Source organism: Crinia signifera, chromosome 12 (assembly GCF_055691185.1).
Source record: "Crinia signifera chromosome 12, ASM5569118v1, whole genome shotgun sequence".
Lineage (NCBI taxonomy): Eukaryota > Metazoa > Chordata > Amphibia > Anura > Myobatrachidae > Crinia > Crinia signifera.
In genome coordinates this window covers 15,651,270-15,674,111 of record NC_139228.1, presented here as the reverse complement: position 1 = coordinate 15,674,111, position 22,842 = coordinate 15,651,270, and the positions used below count along the sequence as shown (strand labels likewise).

Here is a 22,842-nt window from a genome sequence, read left to right as displayed (position 1 = left end):
ATGGCCTTGTTAAAAATGTAAAATTAGTCAGGGACATATATACAATCCCGCAAAACCAAAGACAGATGGCGACTATTTAAATCCAGTCCGTTTATTCTAGACACAAACTCTGCTTCAGCTTACAGCGGTCCCGTCTCAAACAGTTTACATTAACGCCCCACACATCGCTAGCGGGGTTTCCATATACAGTAGGACTGGATTCCTATACATGATGCAGGGAAGCACTGAAGTCCGTCTTGCAGGCTGATCCTGCGATGAGGAGACACCGCTCAGACAATGTTCTACAGGTCGGAGCTGCATTTAATAGAACCAAGAGCCGGACAGGACAATAGCCCCAGCACATTCTTCATACGTTTGCTGGTTATTCCCGTCACAATCTGCCATCAGCCCAGCAACGCCCACAGTGTTCCCCAGACCCTTTCCAAGTATGTTATCCATCCAGTTCACCATATAGCATTTTACATTGTGCTATAGCCCCCAAATATGGGATATGGTCACTAGGTAGACACAATGATGGCCGACATTCATTGGGTCAACTACTGAAGGTCGACACTTTAAATAGGTACACATGGCTAAGGTCCACAGGGTCAAAAGGTCGACACAAGCATTAGGTTGACAGTTAAAAGGTTGACATGAGTTTTTCACTCTTTTTTGTTTGAGCTGACGTGTGCCGACATACCCTACCATGCACTATGGCGTGGTGGGAGAATATAATAGTGTGCTGAGCGCAGGGAGCCACGTGAGGGGATGCGGTACACTTCGACCAGGCATGTCCAAACTGTGGCCCTCCAGCTGTTGTGAAACTACACATCTCAGCATGCATTGCCATAGTTTTAGCATTCCCTAATAGCAAAACTCTAGCAAGGCATGATGGGAATTGTAGTTTCACAACAGCCATAGTTTGGACGTGCCTGACTTAGTCTGTGTCCATGTTGACCCTATGACCATACCCCCAAACAGAAGGTCAGTATAAAAAAAGGACCATATGCATATGCTGTGCTTCCACGCGGTTTCCTTGAGTTTACGTGGCATACAGGGTTTTTTTTTATCAAATTTTGGCAAGATCAAGTGGTAACCAATCAGCTGCTGTCATTTCGCAGGCTGTGCTAGGAAAGCGCCAGGAGCGGTTTGTTTCTTTGCCTCTGCACTCTCTCACCGAGATTTGATACATCTCCCCCAATGAGACCGCAGAGTGCATTTTGCAGTGCCTAGCAGGGAAGGGTTTACGTGGGGGAGACACAATGGGATTGCACACGGAACGATACTCTTTCATGTCCTATCTAGGCTGGGATTTGTCTCCTCTGTAAAAGTGCCCGCTTGACAATGGCTGGTAGCGGAAGAGGATTGAACGCTGCCAAGCCAGAAATAGCTGCACATTCTCCCCGTAACAATGGCATGTGCTGTCACTGGGCTTCTGAACAGTCACAGGGATTCCTGACATCAGAGATTACGTCCTGTCCCCGCACACACCACAACACGCAGCACTGAGAACCTGACACCAGAAAGCAATTATTGTAAGGCGCCATTCTCGTGTCCTGCTGGCCGGCCACAGTAACCGCTATACACATCTCTGCCCATGTTCTTGTATCAGAATCAAACGGCTTTCTGTCTCCTTCTATCTGAGAGTAAAGGCGACTGCGGCAAAAGGAGTCGCTGTCACTTTAAGAGGTGCAGCTTTGCTCAGAACCTTATTCAATCACTACAATGATTTAAATAATATATACATTTATTAAAATTATTTAGAAACATGAAATGCACTTCATATGAACAATTAAAGAGACAAACAAGACTAACAACATATAACACAATGCTGGCAATACATTCAACTTGTGAGGCTTAATGGTGGCTCTAATTTCTGGAGGCATTAAACTGGACATAAGTTCCTTTTTAAAGGCAATAAATTAAGTATGTTTACCAGTCCCACATAATAGTAATCTCCAGGTGGCTATGTAAATAGAGCACTTTTCTTGAGACCTTTTTAGAGACCTTTTTAGAATAATGTCAGAGTAAAAGTGCCCATACACTGCTGCGACGTCTCGCAGTGGTGTTTGGACACCCGATACAATGGCAACCCGCCAGGACCTTCCCGGCGGCAGGGACGAATGCGATCCGTTGTGATGGATTGCATGCGTCCCTGCTTCCCACCTTCCTCGCCGGGACAGTTGGTCGGATGGGCAGCAGGTCCAACCACCCGGTCGGGTCCGATGCACACGGGACCGCGCATCGGACCCGACGGCATGTCAGGGAGAGGCTGATTTAATGGGCCGATTAGCAGGGCCGGCGCCACCACTAGGCAAATCTAGGCATTTGCCTAGGGCGCCGGCCACTGGAGGGCGGCATTTTGCCCCCATGCCGCGGGGGTACCTGTCCTGCGGCGCTGTGTATTTAAAGCTGGCAGCAGAGGCAGCGAGGGGTCCCTGCAGTCAATTAATAACGAGCGCTATCCGCCGGGCTATGCGGAAGTGCTTCTGTTGTGAAAACACTGTCCGCAGGCTGATTGGCTGAGATTCAGCCAATCAGCGTGCGCCGTGCGGCCAGTGTTTTCACAACAGAAGCGCTTCCGCATAGCCCGGCGGATAGCGCTTGTTGACTGCAGGGACCCCTCTCTGCCACCGCCGCCAGCTTTAAATACACAGTGCCGCAGGACAGGTACACCCCCCCTCCCCTGGCACCGGGGCGCCCCCACCCCGACTCGCCTGGGGCGCTCCGGTGCCTTGCACCGGCCCTGCCGATTAGTTGCAATCAGCCTAAATCGGACCAAATCGCCTCAGTGTATGGGCACCTTTAGAAGCTCTCTATTTGTTTACCAGAATTGCACTCCGGATAGATATTGAATAAAGTCACTGCCACAATGAGGGAGAGCCGCAAATGCATGTGGTAATCAACAGTACTGATACTCGCCAGCGGGGTCCGGTGGTCAGTAGCTCAAAAATGCGTTTCTCCGCCTGTGTATAGACGCGGCGGCTTCCTCGGTTCCTGCAACTGGAGATTACTATAATGTGGGACTGGTAAACAGACTTCATTTATTGCCTCAAAAAGGAACTTATGTCCAGTTTAACGCCTCTAGAAATTTGAGCCACCATTAAGCCTCACAAGTTGAATTTATTGACAGCATTGTGCGTTATATGTTGTTAGTCTTGTATGTCGCTTTAAATGTTCATATGAAGTGCACTTCAATTATCATGTGTCTATGAAAATAATTGTAATAAATTTACATATTTAAATCATTGTAGTGATTGAATAATGTTCTGAGCAAAACTGAGCCTCTTAAGGTGCCCATACACTAGTAAGATGTATCTTCAGATCTGGCTGGTTGGAACAAATACATGGTTATGGATGAGTGACAGTTTGTCAGTTTTCCAGCATTTCCAAGCAAATGGTCAACTGTCATTTGCTCTCATCCATAACCAGGTTTTTGTTCCAACCAGCCAGATCTGAAGTTAAATCTGCATGTGTATGGCCACCTTAACAGTGACAAGGTCTCATTTTGCCGCAGTCGCCTTTACTCTTGTTCTTAAAGGTGCACAGCCTTTGTAAGCGGCTGCAGTGTTGCCCAGTTTAAATGGTTGTATGATTGGGTATAGTTTATACTTACCAGCGCTCCTAAAGTGACCCTAGCTGCTTAATTATCGGCGGGCGGCGCATAAATTATCGTTACGCCACTGTATATATCCATTATTCTAGACTTGCAGACATTTTGCTTTAATGAGGTCAAAGTGCAAGGTTCAGGGAGCATGGCCTATATGTATTGAGTTAGTATGTTCTCTCCAGGTGCTCCAGTTTCCTCACATAGGGGTAGATGTATGAAGCAGTGATAAGTAAGGAGAAGGGATAAAGTGCCTGGCACTTTATCACCAGCCAATAAGCTCCTGACTGTTAAGTTGCAGGCTGGGTTTAAAAAGGGACAAAGTACCAGGCACTTGATCACTTCTCCTCCTCACTGCTTCATACATCTACCCCATACTCCCATGAGCTTTCTAAGCATAGACTCCTTAGTCCGGACCCCTCCTCTCTGCCGCCAGTAGCACAGCAGGGTCTGGGCACTAGAGCGCTCACACAGACGTGTGCAGATAGCCATTTCCTGACCATTTCTGCAATGCTTCTGCCAGCAGCAGCGCAGCATTGAGCGCTAGAGGGCCTCATACTCTACTGTGTATGCACCGATCTCCAGAAAAATGGCGAGGCGGACATTTTTCTGGAGACATCCACAGCCTGCCTCCACTGCTGGATAAATATTAAAAACAAAAATAAAAAGGTACTCTTTACCTAGCACGGCGCCCACGATTTTGATCGTGGGCATCGCAGGTAAAAAAATCGCGGGCATTGAATGCACTAAAAATAGGGTGCGACGCGACCGAAGCGATGCCCGCGATTTCCCATAGGGAACAATGTTCAATGCCTCAATTGACCCGATTTTTCCATAGGAAACAATGTTAAATGGCACACAGAGGCCAAATAGCCACCCTTTAGTGTGAAATGGCCCCCACAATTGTTAACGCCACCCCACGATCAACGTCAACCCGAAGCGTGGCGAGCGCAGCGAGCCCGCGAGGGGCGGTGGTACGCGTCCTACGACCTTTTCATACCCCCACTATCCACGTCAGCGTGGAGTTGAGAATAGAATAGTGTGTCGAGCGCAGCGAGCCACCGAGCCCGAAGCGTGGCGAGCCCCGCGAGGGGACGCGGATACCTTCACAGGTAAACGCGTCCCTTTGCGGGCTTCACAGGTATCCGCGTCCGCTTGCCACGCTTCGGGTTCGGTGGCTCGCTGCGCTCGCCACACTATTCTATTCTCAACTCCACGCCGACGTGGATAGTGGGGGTATGAAATGGTCGTAGGACGCGTACGGCCGCCGCTCGCCACGCTTCGGGTTCACGTTGATCATGGGGTGGCGTTAACAATTGTGGGGGCCATTTAACACTTCAGGGTGCCTATTTGGTCTCTGTGGCCCATTTAACATTGTTTCCTATGGAAAAATCGGGTCAATTGAGGCATTGAACAGGAAAATCGGGTCAATTGAGACATTTAACATTGTTCCCTATGGGAAATCGCGGGCATCGCGTTGGTTGCGTCGCACCCGATTTTTTAGTGCATTCAATGCCCGCGATGGCCGCCGTTCTAAGTAAAGAGTACCAAAAAAAATTTCAGAGCGAACGTTGAGCTTTCCTGGACTTAAGGTGCCCATACACATTACAATTATTGTATACAATATTGTATACAATATCGCATCTCATCCGATCTCGGTTTTGCGATGACATCAGATGAGATGAGATCTAGTTCAAAAAGTATGTGCAGCACGTACTTTTTGTACTAGATCTCATCTCATCTGATGTCATCGCAAAACCAAGATCGGATGAGATGCGATATTGTATACAATATTGTATACAATAATTGTAACGTGTATGGGCACCTTTAGGGTCCCGGGGGCACCCATTATAAATACGCCACAACATGCTTTAGGCTTCTCTGACAGGATTGCTATATTTGCACGTTGTCAATATAAAACGTATAGACTCTGTAACCATTCCAACACCTCTTTCCAATTTGCACATCTGAGGACTTCTGAGGAGACTTCAAATAAATCCTGCAACAAAAGAGCTTTTGATGAGAGTCATTTGCCGGTCTGGAGAGCTGCTAATAGTTATGGCGTGTTGCAAGCTCTTCCAGCAATGTTATGGGTCTGTGATAGGAGCGAGGCTTTCGCAGGTCCCGGGGGCAGTGATATGACGACACCAATCCTACAATAGATTCATCATGGCTCTGGCCAATGACAGTAGCGCGATGATACAGGGCCAATTACTCTGCGCTCTTTTCAAGTGTAAAGCCCATTGAAGGCCGCGATAACCAGAAACAATCTTCAGTGTCCAAGGTCAGGGGATTACTTCCAAACTAATGTACATCATCTGGATTCAGTCAGGGGCTTCTGAGAAAGCGGTTCTAGAAGGACCGCGATCAAAGGGACAACCACCTCATATTTAAAGTAAAGTCCTTTGACATGTTTGGTGGTAGAGAGATGGGCTAATAGGAATAGGACACAGATGTTTGTATTTACCCCACACGGACACTGTCCCTGGGCCCCCACCAGCCTTAATCCAACCTGATCTGAGGATACCGTACAATGATCATGCCTCAGATCAGGTTAGGATTTATGCGGGGTACACACCAGGACGACCCGCTCACGATGCACATCGTGAGCGGGTCGTCAGTGTCTCGTCCGACCCGCTCACGATGACGCGGGGGGGCACGACCCGCTCACGATGTGCACCGTGAGCGGGTCCGATCCGATGGCGACCCGCACCCGGCTGTATGGTCGTCATTGAGATCCTACCTGCAGCAGGTAGGATCTCAATAACGACCGACCGACCCGCGGGACCGCGCATCGGATCGGTATCGGTCCACACCAGGTCAGAAAAGGGCCCAATCAGCACACAATCTACATCCAATTGATCGGAATTGGATCTAGATTGTGCGGATCGGGCCCTAGTCGTCCTGGTGTGTACCCAGCATTAGGCTGGTGGGGGCCCAACGGCAAAATTGAAGGAGACTCATCAATGCTTGTGTCGACCTAAGCCCCGACAATCTTTAGTGGTCGACATAATGTATGTCAGCCTTCCGAAGTGTCGACCTAGCGACCATATCCCGCACACCAGATGCTCAGTGTCAGTGTAGTGGGGACACGGACAGTAAACCATTGGTATGTGCGGGGGCCTTGTGACAGCCACCCCGTCACCCCCTACTTTACTCCAGCCTGATTCCATCACGCCTTCCAACCGCTCGGCTTTGTGTGGGACAAACCGGAGTTTGGATCATGGTTTATGTTCTGATTTGCAGGGATTGGGACTAGTTACTCTGCACAAACAATGACATTTATATATATTATAATAATCATCAAAACAAAACAAGGCGGCAACACCCGGAGCTATGTAAAATGATGTCAAGTTTTCAGATATAAACTATAAAAGGTCCCCGTATACCCAGACATTGCACTTCGCCTCTATATCGGCTCCCTGCTCCATCACCAACTCCAAGAGAACAGACCGGCTCCTGGTCAGTCACTGTGTACTGCCCGCAGGCTACTACACTCCCTACCTCATCCGCCTCCTCCAAGCCCTTTACATACTGAGACCAATACAGAGTTCTGAATAAATGACTCATTACAAAATAATACACAAAGGAAAGAACCTAAAAGCGTCGCAGGGATTTCTCCCAGCAAGAGGTCAGAGGAACGGTTCTGGACCATTACAAGTGTGGAAATATCCTGGCATGGGGATACGGTCACTAGACAGACAAGCATTAGGTGGACGTGACTGAAGGTCAACAGGGTCATTCGGTCGACAGCCAAAAGGTCGACATTAAGGTTTTTCACCTTTTTTTTTGAGCCGACATGTGCCGACAGGCGGTATTTCACTAGGGCATGGAGGGAGAATAATATAGTGTGCTGAGCATAGCGATGGAGACTGCAGCGAGCCATGTGGGGGGACGCGGTTCTAGGTTTCAGTGTCCATGTCGACTGTGTCAAAAGTCGGAACAATAACAACAAAGTGAAAAACCCCATGTCGACCTTCCCATTGGTGACCTAATGCTGGTGTCAACCTTCCAGGGTAGACCTAGTGACCATATCCCTTTACCACACCAGCTGCACATGGTCATGTTATAGACAAAGTGGGAAAGCAGAATTCGGAGAGGCCACCCAGGTTTGCTTTTATAATACATAAGACCTAGTAGCGACCGGTGATCCATAGAGGCATCTCCAGCACACAGAGGTCAGGTTAATGGCATATATTCAGCACTGTCCCCTCACCCAGCAGGAGACCAGAAGAGATTAGACAGCCGCTGTGTGTCGTCACCTAGCACATGGACCACCCATCCTGCGCCTCCTTGCACACTCTGGTCTATATCTCTGAGCAGAGACACAGACCAGAGTGTGCTAAAATCACCAGAACAGAAAGCGACACCACCCCAGGCAGGAAAGAGGAACTGTGACAGGTGCAGGGTGCTAGCATGTACACTAAGGGCCAGATGGATCAAGCTCCAAAAAGTGATTAAGTGGAGAGTGATAAACAGCCAGCCAATCAGCTCCTACCTGTGATATTTTTAAACCCAGCCTGTAACATGGGCGGGCGGCATCCCTGCCAGGGGTGTCCCTGCAGTGCAGGAGCGGTCAGGGGTGTCCGTGCGGCAGTGGTACCTGCGGTCAGGGGTGTCCGTGCGACAGTGGTACCTGCGGCGCCGTCATGTGTATAAAGCTGGCTGCGGCCGGCGGGGACCCTGCAGTGAATAGAAAATAACTAGCGCTTCCTGCGCCGCCGCGCACATAGCGCTAGTTATTTTCTATTCACTGCAGGGACCCCGCCGGCCACAGCCAGCTTTATACACATGACGGCGCCACAGGTACCACTGCCGCACGGACACCCCTGACCGCTCCAGCAAGTTTTTTCCACAGCTCGCTGGGGGTGAGGGGCGAACTGCTGCCCTCCAGGTGCCGGCGCCCTAGGCAAATGCCTAGAGCTGCCTAGTGGTGGCGCCGGCCCTGATGGGCGGGCAGATAGCGTGCTGGGGCGGCCTGGGAAGCGTCAGAGCCAAGGGAAGCAGTAGTGTCTGCTGGTCTCTCTTTCTCTCTCCTGCTTCAGCTTCTCCGTTATGCATTTGACATCATCACACGTCACACGGTGGGGAAACATGCTGGAGAGGAGCCCGGGGGGGGGGGGGGGGAGGGGGAGAGCCACAAACTTTTTGGCAGGGGGGAGCAGAATTTATAGTTACGCCACTGGCTACCAGCGTACATTCAACAGCCTCTGTGCCCTCTTTCTTTTTACATTCTACTAAAGCTATGGTTGGCGAAGTACGAGATCTTTTCCAGGTAAAATTATAATTTTCAAATCCACTGCATCTTCTGCAGTCTCTGGCGCAGTAGCTAAGTGAGCAGCTAAATTAATCACAAGGCCCCCTGTTTCTGTATTTAATATTGATACCATTTTTTGTTATCCAGATCATTTTTGGCACCCAGTCTATCTTACTTTGAGTAAAGCCATTGGAGTTTGCTAAACAAAGTTATACAATTGACATGGCAACCACAGTCCAATGACATATGATGGGGTCATCACATGACCAATGAGGAGATTGAAGATTGACTGGCTCAGACAAAAAAGACCAAGTTCACTCAACCGAGACAAACAAGAATGGATAACGGTGGTTAAAGCAAATAAATCAAGTGATTAAGACATACTTAAAAAAAAAAAAAACTAGTAACATTGTAGCTCACCTTATCATCACTGCGGGAAAGATGGACAATCAGAAGTTGGAGGAAGAAGTACAAAAAGCCGGTCATCCTATGGGCATAAAGACACAGGGGTATTAGAAGGCCACATGTAATCAATGCCACATTCAATACATTTCGCTACACAATAATTGTGCTGACAGACAGCCGCATTGAAATGTGGCAACAATGGAAACATTAGATGCTATGAAACACAACCGCACCATGAAATATATCGAATATCACATTTCAGCATAGAAATAAATGTACTCGGACTTCACAGCAGATGTATAAAAATGTCATATTGGGATTTATTCATTTTTTCCTCCTTCATTGTAGAGCAAATCACACATCTTTAGGTTACTGGGTTTGGTAGAGATCAAAAAGCTGATCAAAAAGCACTCCTACCCCGAAACCATCCATTGAAGCATGTCGACCGTAGCGATGTCAACCTATTTCAGGCGTTGACTATCAGTGGTCGACCCAATGCATGTTGACCTAAATGTATCCCATACAGAGACAATGGGCAATCTCTTCTGATCTTGGAAGCTAAGCAACGTAGGGCCGGATTAGTACTTGGATGGAGGTATCCGCACAAAATAGAAGTTCCCCCTTGATGTAACCTTTCTGACCACAAAAAGCAGCTCCGATGGTCAGGGTTACAAAGTTCTGGAATACATGGATCCAGCAGATAACGCCATCTGCAGATGACATTAGCCCATAGCAGGAATGGGGCTCTTCTTTCGCAACTCTTGTCAGAGAGATTCCTCCTGCAGTCCCTGCTGACAGCCAGCCATTAGTGCAGTACGCGCACTGGGTCAGAACACAGAAGCAAAGTGATGGCGGAACCTGGAATCTCCGCCCTGACATCCTAACATTGATTCTTATCACCGTACCGTACCACAAGTTGGGGCGTAATTACCTTGTACCAACTTAGAAAAGTACCTCCATACTAACCTGGCAATTAGCTCCAAAGCAGCAAGCATAGAAAGAAGTAATGAAGTATAAACACAAATGGGGTGTATTCAATGCAGGTGACGAGGGTTTTTATGGCGAGGATGGCTTGTTTTCAGGGAGGATCACCGAAAACAAGCCATCCTCGCCGTTTATCCCCCGCGCTGGCTGTTCAACGTTCCGGGGGAATCTTCGTTGTCAGAGGATTGCGAGGATTCCCCCAAATGGCAAGGTTCGCGGCTAAAGCAGGTAATGCGCTGCATTTAGTTGCGAACCTCACCGTTTTGGCGGCCGCACACAACGTTTCCACCTTGCAGTTGAATACTGACCCGCGAGCTGTGACGGCGAGCAGTCAGCACATTAAATATGCCATATTAAATATACCCACCGCATAACCGACCCTACGGAAAACTTGCATGGACAACTTAAAGCATGGATGGGGAACCTTCTGCCCTCCAGCTGTTGTTGAACTACACATCCCAGCATGCCCTGCAACAGATTTAGCAGGGCCAAGTAGCATGCCCTACAGTTTTGCTACTTGGCCCTGCTAAATCTGTTGCAGGGCATGCTGGGATGTGTAGTTCAGCAACAGCTGTAAGGCCGAAGGTTCCCCATTCCTGATCTAAAGGTTTTTTTTTTGTTTGTTTGTTTGTTTTTTAAATATAGCAATGATCAACTTTTATCCTGGGGATGAGTTAAAAAAAAAAATGCTCTGGGGCACAGTGATTCAGGAAAGTTTAGAACTCACTCCCCTAAGCCCTAAAGCACACAGAACAGGTGTATGTGTAAACGCTAATGTACTTTCTAATGTCTGCGCTTGTACAAGACACAGAAATCCATTCCTTCAGCAATAAATTCCCTTTACAAAGCTGGCTCATTAGCCGAAGTCTATAACTTTCCTCGTTGTCGCATTTGGAAATGGTGCAATAAATGACATAACCCCGGAGGATTAGCAATGGAAATCGGACTTCCATAAATGAGGAACAATGAGCGAATGATTTAAGCACAAAAGGCACGTCTGACACTGGGAGGACAGAACGCCTAAGGTCATCAGTGGGGTCATCTCAGTAATGCTGTGACAACTTTGCTGTTATCTGTCCATGATCCTGGTGTTACACCTTGTCACTGTGTGGCTGGTAGGAGGTGTCTGTGCGGGAGACACTTATGTTATTTATTTACAGTTTCTTATATAGTGCAGCAGATTCCGTTACAGTGTCTTATATAGTGCAGCAGATTCCGTTACAGTGTCTTATATAGTGCAGCATATTCCGTTGCGCTTTACAATAGGAGACAGTGACACACCAAACTGGGTATTTACAGACAGTCAAAGGTATGAGGGCCCTGCTCGCAAGCTTATAAGCTATCACAGTGTGGTGCTGAACAAAATGTCAACACAAGCAAAAAGGCCGACAGCTTTTTTTTTTCCCCTTTACATCTTTTTTTTTACTTTTTCGTATCTCACCATCCAGGAGGACTCTGGGGGAATGGTAACCAGTCCCTGAGGCACGGGGAGTGAAGTGAGACATGCCAGGCTACACGGTACACTTATTCGGATTCACGCGCTCAAGTGACTACAGGACACTAAAAAACATGAAAAAACTCACACTGACCTTTTTTACAGGAAAGATTCTTCTTATTTGGAAACAGGTCACTGGAGCTGGCGGCAGGTACGGTACACCCCTGATGCCAGTGAGGGACGCTGGCGGCAGGTACGGTACACCCCTGATGCCAGTGAGGGACGCTGGCGGCAGGTACGGTACACCCCTGATGCCAGTGAGGGACGCTGGCGGCAGGTACGGTACACCCCTGATGCCAGTGAGGGACGCTGGCGGCAGGTACGGTACACCCCTGATGCCAGTGAGGGACGCTGGCGGCAGGTACGGTACACCCCTGATGCCAGTGAGGGATGCTGGCGGCAGGTACGGTACACCCCTGATGCCAGTGAGGGACGCTGGCGCCAGGTACTGTACACCCCTGATGCCAGTGAGGGACGCTGGCGGCAGGTACGGTACACCCCTGATGCCAGTGAGGGACGCTGGCGCCAGGTACTGTACACCCCTGATGCCAGTGAGGGACGCTGGCGCCAGGTACTGTACACCCCTAATGCCAGTGAGGGACGCTGGCGCCAGGTACTGTACACCCCTAATGCCAGTGAGGGACGCTGGCGGCAGGTACTGTACACCCCTAATGCCAGTGAGGGACGCTGGCGGCAGGTACTGTACACCCCTAATGCCAGTGAGGGACGCTGGCGGCAGGTACTGTACACCCCTGATGCCAGTGAGGGACGCTGGCGGCAGGTACTGTACACCCCTGATGCCAGTGAGGGACGCTGGCGGCAAGTACTGTACACCCCTGATGCCAGTGATGGACGCTGGCGGCAGGTACTGTACACCCCTGATGCCAGTGATGGACGCTGGCGGCAGGTACTGTACACCCCTGATGCCAGTGAGGGACGCTGGTGGCAGGTACGGTACACCCCTGATGCCAGTGAGGGACACTGGCGGCAGGTACTGTACACCCCTGATGCCAGTGAGGGACGCTGGCGGCAGGTACGGTACACCCCTGATGCCAGTGATGGACGCTGGCGGCAGGTACTGTACACCCCTGATGCCAGTGAGGGACGCTGGCGGCAGGTACGGTACACCCCTGATGCCAGTGAGGGACGCTGGCGGCAGGTACTGTACACCCCTAATGCCAGTGAGGGACGCTGGCGGCAGGTACTGTACACCCCTAATGCCAGTGAGGGACACTGGCGGCAAGTACTGTACACCCCTAATGCCAGTGAGGGACGCTGGTGGCAAGTACTGTACACCCCTGATGCCAGTGAAGGACGTTGGCGGCAGGTACTGTACACACCCCTAATGCCAGTGAGGGACGCTGGCGGCAAGTACTGTACACCCCTAATGCCAGTGAGGGACGCTGGCGGCAGGTACTGTACACCCCTGATGCCAGTGAAGGATGTTGGCGGCAGGTACTGTACACACCCCTAATGCCAGTGAGGGACGCTGGCGGCAAGTACTGTACACCCCTAATGCCAGTGAGGGACGCTGGCGGCAGGTACGGTACACCCCTGATGCCAGTGAGGGACGCTGGCGGCAGGTACGGTACACCCCTGATGCCAGTGAGGGACGCTGGCGGCAGGTACGGTACACCCCCGATGCCAGTGAGGGACGCTGGCAGCAGGTAGGTACACCCCTGATGCCAGTGAGGGACGCTGGCGGCAGGTACGGTACACCCCTGATGCCAGTGAGGGATGCTGGCGGCAGGTACGGTACACCCCTGATGCCAGTGAGGGACGCTGGCGGCAGGTACTGTACACCCCTGATGCCAGTGAGGGATGCTGGCGGCAGGTACGGTACACCCCTGATGCCAGTGAGGGATGCTGGCGGCAGGTACGGTACACCCCTAATCTCAGTGAGGGATGCTGGCGGCAGGTACTGTACACCCCTCATTCCAGTGAGGGATGCTTATTTCAGGGAGAAGCGATAATACTTTTTCCCTGTAACAGTCCCATTTGTCTGAAATCCAAAGAAAAACTCAACTGTAATTAATACGTGTACTCTGACAGCTTCCCAAATCCATTCCTCAGGAACCCGGACAGAGCATATTTTACAAACGTCGTCCACAGTACCACAAATGAGATAATTAGCACCAGCTGCGGACCTAATAAAGTATGCATGTCTGTAATGAATACACCAGTGCACCAGCTAGGAAGTCCCTAAGACATGTACCGCTAGGGGTCCCTGAGGAATGGAGTCAGGAAACACTTGTCTACAGCCAAAGTGCACTATTGACTGGTGAACACCTTTGTAGGCTCCTAAAACAATGGCACAGCGACACTACGGGTGCCACAACAAAGGTGCAGCGACACTACAGATGCCACAACAATGGTGCATGGGCACTACGGATGCCACAACAAAGGCGCAGCGACACTACGGATGCCACAACAAAGGTGAAGCAACACTACGGATGCCACAACAAAGGTGCAGGGGCACTACGGGTGCCACAACAATGGTGCAGGGGCACTACGGGTTGTAGAACAATGGTACAATGACCACACAAAAAACAACAACTATCTAACACAAGTCTTATTTCATATTGAATTGCTGTCCTCCAATCAGACACACTGACATTACATCAATGGTTGCTCAGCCTTTATGACTGGACCGTCATGTCTGACATTACACCCCTCGTGATACCATTTGCTTACGTCCACGGTGGCGTGCGGACAAAGTGGAACTGGTATAGGAAATGTCACCATACAGGAGGGTCCCCGGTTATAATTTTAGGACAGTTGTGTAAAAGCAGAAGAAGAACCATTAGTCACAGACTAATCAAAGGCGGTAACCACACAAACCCCGAACAATGCACACGTAGCCAAAACAGACCAATAAATATATACACGCCTATATTGTTTATACATTTTATCCATGAAAAGTAGAATTTCTCACTTCGCAGCCTTTATTTACACAATTATCTTTATCCGTAAAACATTCTGACAGATCAGTTTTTCATTGCAGAAATATCCATGACAGCTCTGAGGTAAAGGGCACTGATGTTATAGGCTAGCACTGGTGGCCACGTACCGTGGTTGACGATTTAAATATTTGGTATCTGCGTTATTTTTAAATGTGTGTTAAAGCTTTCAGTCAGTTGTTTTCCTAGGTTTGCCGGACGTTAAAAGGAAATTAAGTCATCTACGTATAGCGACAGTGTTCCTAAAAACCTAGTTAACAAGTCCCATAGTGTATTCTTTTTTTTTTTCTTTTCAATTTAAAAAATTATATTAAAATTGTATTTTTTTTTTTTCTCTTCATTTCTGTTTTCAACTTTCGGTCACATCTTAAAAATAAATAAAAAACCAGTATCTTCTACCCTAAGGCAGGGTACACACTTAATCTTCAGATATATCTCTCGACTAATCAGGCAGCGAGTTCTCCATGCACGTTGCCAGATCCGCGGTGACTGATGCAAGCGCCGATATATCGGGCATCGGCTGTGTTGCCCAGCCAACGCGATAGGTCTGAACGACCTTATTCACAGACATATCGCCGGTACCCACTGGCTGATGGACCAGTGATATAATCGTCCAATCAACTGCTGATATATCAGCCAGTGTGTACGCAGCATAAATCATTGGTTCCCAAACCCAGTCCTCAATGAGCACCAACATTCCAAGTTTTAGGTTTCTCCATTCTTGGCCACGGGTGACTTAATGAGTTCCTCAGTCAATTTGATTGAACCATCCGTGCGGAGCCTTGGATATACATAAAACCTGGACCGTCAAGGAGCCTTAAAGGACCGGGTTTGAGAATCTCTGCTGTAGGAGTATTGGAAAGCTCATTACAGGGATCCAACACCACCTGAATATCATTGGAATTAGGTTATAAATATAAGACCCATCCAAGGCTGCAGAACACGGTGTCCGTGAGAGTAACTAGCTCCCAAACAAAGGCTGGAATTGTCAATTGTTCCTAGATTAACAGTAATACGTCTAGATGTGTCCCATGATATGTTCTGGCCCCTAATAAGCCAACGGCACAGTACCACTTCTCCTGCCCCAATATAAAGCATGCGGATACATACAGTATATACAGTGCCCAGAATGAGGGCGTAGTCCCCCTATCTAGTTCTTAGATAGACTAAGCTCTTAACGTCCTGTTTTTGCTTCCTAGAACACAAACACAGCTGCGTTCATGTCACAACTTCAGTATGTTGTATAAATACGATTACAGCTGCATACAGTTGCCGAGTGATTTATAGGACAACAAGAACCTAACCAACCAGCGTCCTCTGGCCAGGCGGGAGCGCACCTCAGACAGATACAGGAAAGGCGGGTGTGGATGGAGGGGGTCTACACAGTGTCTAGGTAGACAGTCAGTTAACCTGCAAAATGTCAACACAAGCAAATATCAAACGGAGTTGACATGGACAACCCACTTTGCAAACGTTAGCGTTACCAATCAGAGAATGTGGGGAAAAAAAACCCACAACACAGTACACAATCTATAGACACTACAGTATATGCACTGACAATGTAGACAATAAGGGGGAAATTTACTAAAGGAAATTTGTTAAAAAAATAGGTGTATTTGTATCCAGAAATACACTTATTTTTGACATTTACTATCCCGAAAATACGGCAATTTGTATTCGTATTGATAGCACATCAATACGACTACGAATTGCCATATTTTCGGGATAGTAAATGTCAAAAATAAGTGTATTTCTGGATACAAATACACCTATTTTTTTTTACAAATTTCCTTTAGTAAATTTCCCCCTAAGCTGCATGCGGCAGATTGAACACCTGTGTTATTTATAGAAATGTGTGACCCTTTAAACAAGGTGCACAACCCAGGCACTGCGGCTAGATCCACATGGCTGATTATATTATATTACACACTCACTACTTTTACCAGTATGTTTAATTGTTGAATTGTACTTGGAGTAATGCTTGGTGCACACCTGAACGATGTCACTCCAAATCCCACCAAATATAAAAATTTTAGAGTCTTGAAACTAGTGATTTATCATCTCCATGCATTCCGAAATTGGGGGTATATTTACGAAGACAACCAATCAGCTCCTCTCTCCCATTGTTTAAACACAGTCAGGTGGTACTTAATCTTTGTACCCATCCCACTACCCACATACAGGGAGGGGTAAATGTATGAAGCTTGGAGAATTGGTATTTAAGCCCATAATGAAGGTGATCATGCTCCAGCCAATAAGCTGCTAGCTGTCAATTTACATATTGGAGCTGATTGGCTGGTGCATTATCACCTTGCACATAAACTTTCTTTATAGAGATAGATATACTTCTCTAAGCTTCATACATTTACCTCACGATAAAAGGAGCCATTTTGTTAGCATGGGTACTAGTAGCATCGCTGAAATGACTCAGTGCCGCTGTTCACTGTAGGGAAGCGCACTGGCCTGTCTCACAAAATGGCTGCCAGCACCGCATGGAAGCAACGGGTACACATAAAGATGCCAATCTCACCTACAGACAGCTTCAAAGACACTGGTGAAAACAAAAAGAGCGTCAATATTTGTGCTGGAGGAAGCTTCTATCTCATACAGAAAATAGTTTATTATTGGGCACCGAGGGAGTCTGTAATTGGCCGAGGAAGCGTGCCGGAGAGGAGTAAAAGGTCTCTAGCAGCATTGGACAGAGAGGGTGTACCTTGGACAGGGGACAATATATAAATGTTCGACCAAATAACTCCGCACAAGCTGTGTAAACTCTCCGTAGCTAAGTAAATACTGCAAGCGGAAAGAAATTGGCCATTTTAATAAAATAAGTCTTTGTTTTAGCCTGGTCAGTGCCCTGAGCTCTGAGTGTTTACTAATAGGCTGCAAATATTGAGTGGAAATCCAGGCCTGGGAGACCAATTCAGACGCTGGATGCTACAATGAGGCCTTTATGCAGGACTTCAATAGCACAAATGCTCTCTGAAAGTACTTAGTGTGCTAAGCATGTGTTTGATCCCATGCTACATGTCCCCCTATACACAAAGAACTATATAATAAGACACTATAATCTAGTAGATCCGGCAGGGAGGGATTCTGTACATGAAAAAAGTTATGAATTACTACTCCGTACCAGTTATCTTGGAAACCCAATGTTTTGCGATAGCTTAAAATACTGCTCAATCCCATTGAACACCAGTGTTCCAAGCAGGAGAGAACTGTGAAGGATAATAAAAAAAACAGTTTGTAGAAAGCAGAGTTTGCTGCTGCGCAGAGACAGTGTTGCTGCTCCTGCTTCAGGGCAGCTTCATTCCCTGTACCAAGATGGCTGCCGAGGCTACTACTGAGCATATTCAGAGCCACCTTGAAACAGTGTTACACCATACCTCCCAACATTTATGTCTCAGGAATTGGGACCTGCCACGCCGAAGGCCAGACTTGTAATGGTGAAATGGGCCACTTCGCAGTATGAAATTACAGCTGCCATTTTTTGTTGGTGTTTAAGGGTTAAGCACAAACCCCAACATCAAATCCTATATAGATACATTAGCCTAAACATAAAACATAGATTAATAACATAACAGTCTGGACTCTATTTAGAAAAACAAGTTTACATAACAATGAGAATGTTGCTTGGGGCAGCTGAGGGGCACGTGACCAGGATAAACCCACCCACTTTGTAACTATATCTCTCTGGATCCCAAATCATATACTGCAGCAGCCACACCATATGATGAGAGCAATTAGTGGATGGATACAGCACAGGTGATTAAGGACTGATGTTTATTCATGAAGCGGGAGTTGGCGCATGGCAGCTAGATGCCATGTATAATTTTATAGAATGCACTTAATATTTCCTCAATGTTGATTGGTTGCCATGAGCAACTTCACTATTTTCAATGCTTCAAGTATAGACCCCTCTGTACTGCTGTTCTGGTTCTTATACACACACATCATGTGAGGTGCGCTCTAAAGCAAATCTTTGGCATATTTTAGACTTCTGAAGACCCTCACGCGGCTTGAAAAAAAGAAAAAGGGGTGGGGCCGCATTAGAAGGGGGTGGAGCCTCAGATGGAGGGACGTGATTGAGCGTCTTTACACTTGAAGCCTACAGTGTAGGGTTCATTCTACGGTCAGACTCCAATAAACCTACTAGTACAGGCATGTCCAAACTATGGCTCTCCAGCTGTTGTGAAACTACAAGTCCCATAATGCCAAGCCACAGGTTTGCTATTAGGGAATGCTAAAACTATGGAAAAGCATGCTGGGATGTGTAGTTTCGCTGTAGCTGGAGGGCCACAATTTGGACATGCCTGTACTAGTTGGTTTATGGCTCCTGGATGGACAGCAGAGGCACTGGAAGGAATTCCACGCAAACACAGAGAGAACATACAAACTCCACAGAGTTGGGGCCTTGGTGGGAAATGAACACAAGACCTCAGGGTTGCAGATCTCCCTCCCACCCATCTTGGTTTCGTTAGGAGGATCTCCCTCCTCATTAGCATGCACACAGCATTCATCCTTTATAGCCAGGACCCATACAGAGGGGTCACATCCCCCATTTTGCACATGGAATTTTGCTCTAAAATGTTGGGCGGCATGATGCTGTGAGGCGCTAATGTTAAACATGACATCTCACGTGCTATTTACGAAGCAGATATAAACCTCATTCACCAGTGAAAAATAGTTGTCGAAAAGCACCATTGCACACTATGGGGGTAATTAATCCAGGATTCCGACAGATTCCGACGGAATCCCAGCTGTTTTCATCGGATCCGACTCTAACTCAAAAGTCGGATTACAATGTTCCGACTGTCGGAAACGGCTCGGTTCCGGTTTAAAAAAGTCAGATCTGACAGCCTTCAATGCGTTCGTTAATGGCAGCATTGAATAGCCGAGTGCAGATACTTCCCCTATCGCGGAATCTCACCACAGTTTGAATAACCCCCCCTATGTATCAAAGCAGCAGAGAACTCCCCGGTTTCTTTTGCAGCACCTCATTTTCCTCCGCAAGTGTCGGGAATGAAGTACTATGGACTGGCAGAGTTGGGTGGGCTTCACTGATTCCTGCAGAGTCAAACTATGTGCATAGGATACAAAAGGCAGCGACACCCCACATAAGAACTACCTTGTATACAGAACAAATTAAATGATACTTAAATGTACAGTTGGCCAAATTTAAACATGTATTCCATATTGAAAAACTTTAAAAGCTGGGATTGTTTATGGACGTAAGGTACAGCGGGTAACTCCAGTAATTCTAGCATGTACATAAATATAACTAAATCAGAAATTACGCACAGAACATCTGGAGACCTGTCATAAAGTCAGTGTTTGCCGGAGGAGCCGATCTCAGGCGGTTTTGGTTTGTGTTTTTTTGAAGCGGCAATCGTTTACAAGGCAAGGTTTGGCCTTGTATGCTACTTCCCCTTTAAGAAAAACATCCAAGATCAACTGACCCCCGACCCCGGCAAACACTGACTTTATGACATATGCCCCCATGCCTGAAATAAGCGTGGCTCCCTTAGATTATGATTTACTATATAGAATTCAGTGCTGGAATTTAGGATTTAAACTGCTTACTACCATTTCAATTCTTACATAGAACCAACTCCAGGGGTTAAATGTACAAAGATACGTTTTTTTAGAAGCGATATGTTGTTACCCATAGCAACCAGATTATTTATTTTATCCTCTAGTCTAGAAGGTACTAGTTAAATAAGTACCCCTAGGGGTGGCCATTTTTTTATAGACTCACAAAGGGCCTGATTCAGAGGTGTACGTCAATTCATTTGCAGCTGTGCATGCGGATGTGCAAAAATATACAAATGCTGCAGCGGTCAGGATTTACTCCCACCGACGGCTATGCAAATCCTAGCGACTGCGTACAAATATATACACTTCACGCACCAATGCTGCATGAAGATGGCGACAGCATCGACATTGCGTACATCACTGAATAAGGCCCAAAGTCATAAAAATGAAAAAAAGTTAAAACTAATCATTTAATGGGCCCATTCTCCTTCATTGGCCTGGTGCTGCGTCATTTGATGGGCCCATTCTCTGAGATTGGCCTGGTGCTGCGTCATTTGATGGGCCCATTCTCAGATTGGCCTGGTGCTGCGTCATTTGATGGGCCCATTCTCAGATTGGCCTGGTGCTGAATCATCTACAAAAACTACTTGAGTTCACACAAGTGTCGGAGTGGGAAAGCGGTCATTGAAGCGTGTGACCGGGGACCTTTCACTGATCTAGACCAGGAGAGTTTCATTTTGCAAATTAAAAAGAAATTAAGTGAGACTGCAAACTGGCAGCGACATATCAGAGTTTTATGAGGGGAATTATCATGAAAACCACTTGGCAGCAGCATGCAAGAACTGTGTGGATTTGCAATTTGGAAGGAATCTTCTGTTCGCAAATTAGGGCGGGGAAACATTGAAACAATATGAACTGAAATAATCTGTCATCGAAGAGAAAACTCGGAGGAAATAGGGCAGTTTGAAACCACAATAAAGAAATAGCAACAACATAAAACGCCAGTTATATAAGCTTAAAGGAGAACTGACCACCCCAGGAATGAAGAACGCCCATGTACCATACAACTAACGCATGGACTGTGTATACAGAACTGTGTCAGATGTACATCTCAGATCTGGATGGATCCTGGCAGCTGATTCTCTGCTGAACATATCTATTTACGAACATTTCTATTGTCATCATCCTTTATATGGCGCCACAAGATGTCTGCAGCGCCCAATTACAGAGTACATCTCCTATATATTTGGCTACATCTGTCACTCAAAGTGGGTGTCTGTGTCTATAACGCTCTGTTCCTGGACTTTCCTCTTAATGTGTGATTGCCTTCATCTGTGCTGAACACCTTTCTGAGAAATTAACCTGTTTAAAACAGGTGATGGCAATCATACATTAAGGGGAAGTCTAGAAACAGAGCATTGTGTCCCTCCTGGAGAGGGTCATGTTGGGAGGTATGTGACAGAGAACCAGCTCAGTTAGCCCACAGACAGTGCCAGACACCCACTGCCTTCCCATGTTGCCCAGCACTGCTACTCCACAGCCACCAGGTGAGCGCCCCCCTCCCGCGATTTGCGGCAAACCCCCCCCCCCGCGCCCCCTCCCGCGATTTGCGGCAAAAATACCCGCTCCCCCGCGACCCCCCCTACCGCGATTCGCAGCAAAAACACCCCCGCGACCCCCCCTCCCGCGATTCGCTGCAAAAAGAACCCTCCACGACCCCTCCCGCAATTCGCGGCATAACCACCACCCCGCGACCCCCCCCTCCCGTGAATCGCTGTAAACCCTCCCCCCTGACCCCCCCCCGATTCGCGGAAAAAACACCCCCCCCCCGCGACCTCCCTCCGCGATTCGCGGCAAAAAGGACCCCCCCGCGACCCCCCCTTGCACGATTGGCGGCACCCCCCCTGCGACCCCCCTCCCGCGATTCGCGGCACCCCCCCCCCCGCGCAATTCGCAGCAGCCCCAGGATTAAATGGCACATGCAAAACACTGACATGGCTATGGTCGACAATGAAAAAGGTTGACATGAGTTTTTGAAGATTTATTTTTAATTTTTTCATATTCATTGTCATGTGTCGACATGGACACCAATGAAGTGGCACACTTATGTCAACATTTACATGTGTTGACCTTTCTGTGTTGATTTTTTCTTGTGGCGATTCGCGTCACACCCCCCGCAACCCCCCCTCCCGCGATTCGCGGCACCCCCCGTGACCCCCCACCTCCCGCAATTCACGGCAACCCCCCACCGGAACCCCTGTGAACCCCGCCCTCCCGCGATTCGCGGCACCCACCCCCGCGACCCCCCCTCCCGCAATTCGCGGCACCCCCCCCCGTGATTTGCGGCAGCTCCAGAATTAAATTGCACATGGAAAACACTGACATGGCTATGGTCGACAATGAAAAAGGTTGACATGAGTTTTTTGAAGTTTTTTTGGCATTTTTTGAATATTTTCATATTCATTCTCATGTGTCGACATGGACACCAATGAAGTGCCACACTTATGTCAACATTTACATGTGTTGACCTTTCTGTGTTGATTTTTTTCTTGTGGCGATTCGCGTCACACCCCCCGCAAACCCCCTCCGGCGATTCGCGGCACCCCCCCGCAACCCCCCC

General features: G+C 48.0%; 1 protein-coding gene across 7 annotated transcripts in view; it reads right to left on the bottom strand.

The window, feature by feature from the left end:
• ADAMTSL4 (ADAMTS like 4) overlaps positions 1-22,842 on the bottom strand; it is a 190,146-nt gene that overhangs the window by 99,690 nt on the left and 67,614 nt on the right. For all 7 annotated transcript variants that reach the window (XM_083167072.1, XM_083167073.1, XM_083167067.1 and 4 more), the window contains one exon: positions 9,264-9,330. In XM_083167072.1, coding sequence (XP_083023198.1) covers positions 9,264-9,329 — 66 coding nt within the window. In that variant the 5' untranslated portion in view covers position 9,330. The remainder of the gene's footprint in view (positions 1-9,263; positions 9,331-22,842) is intronic.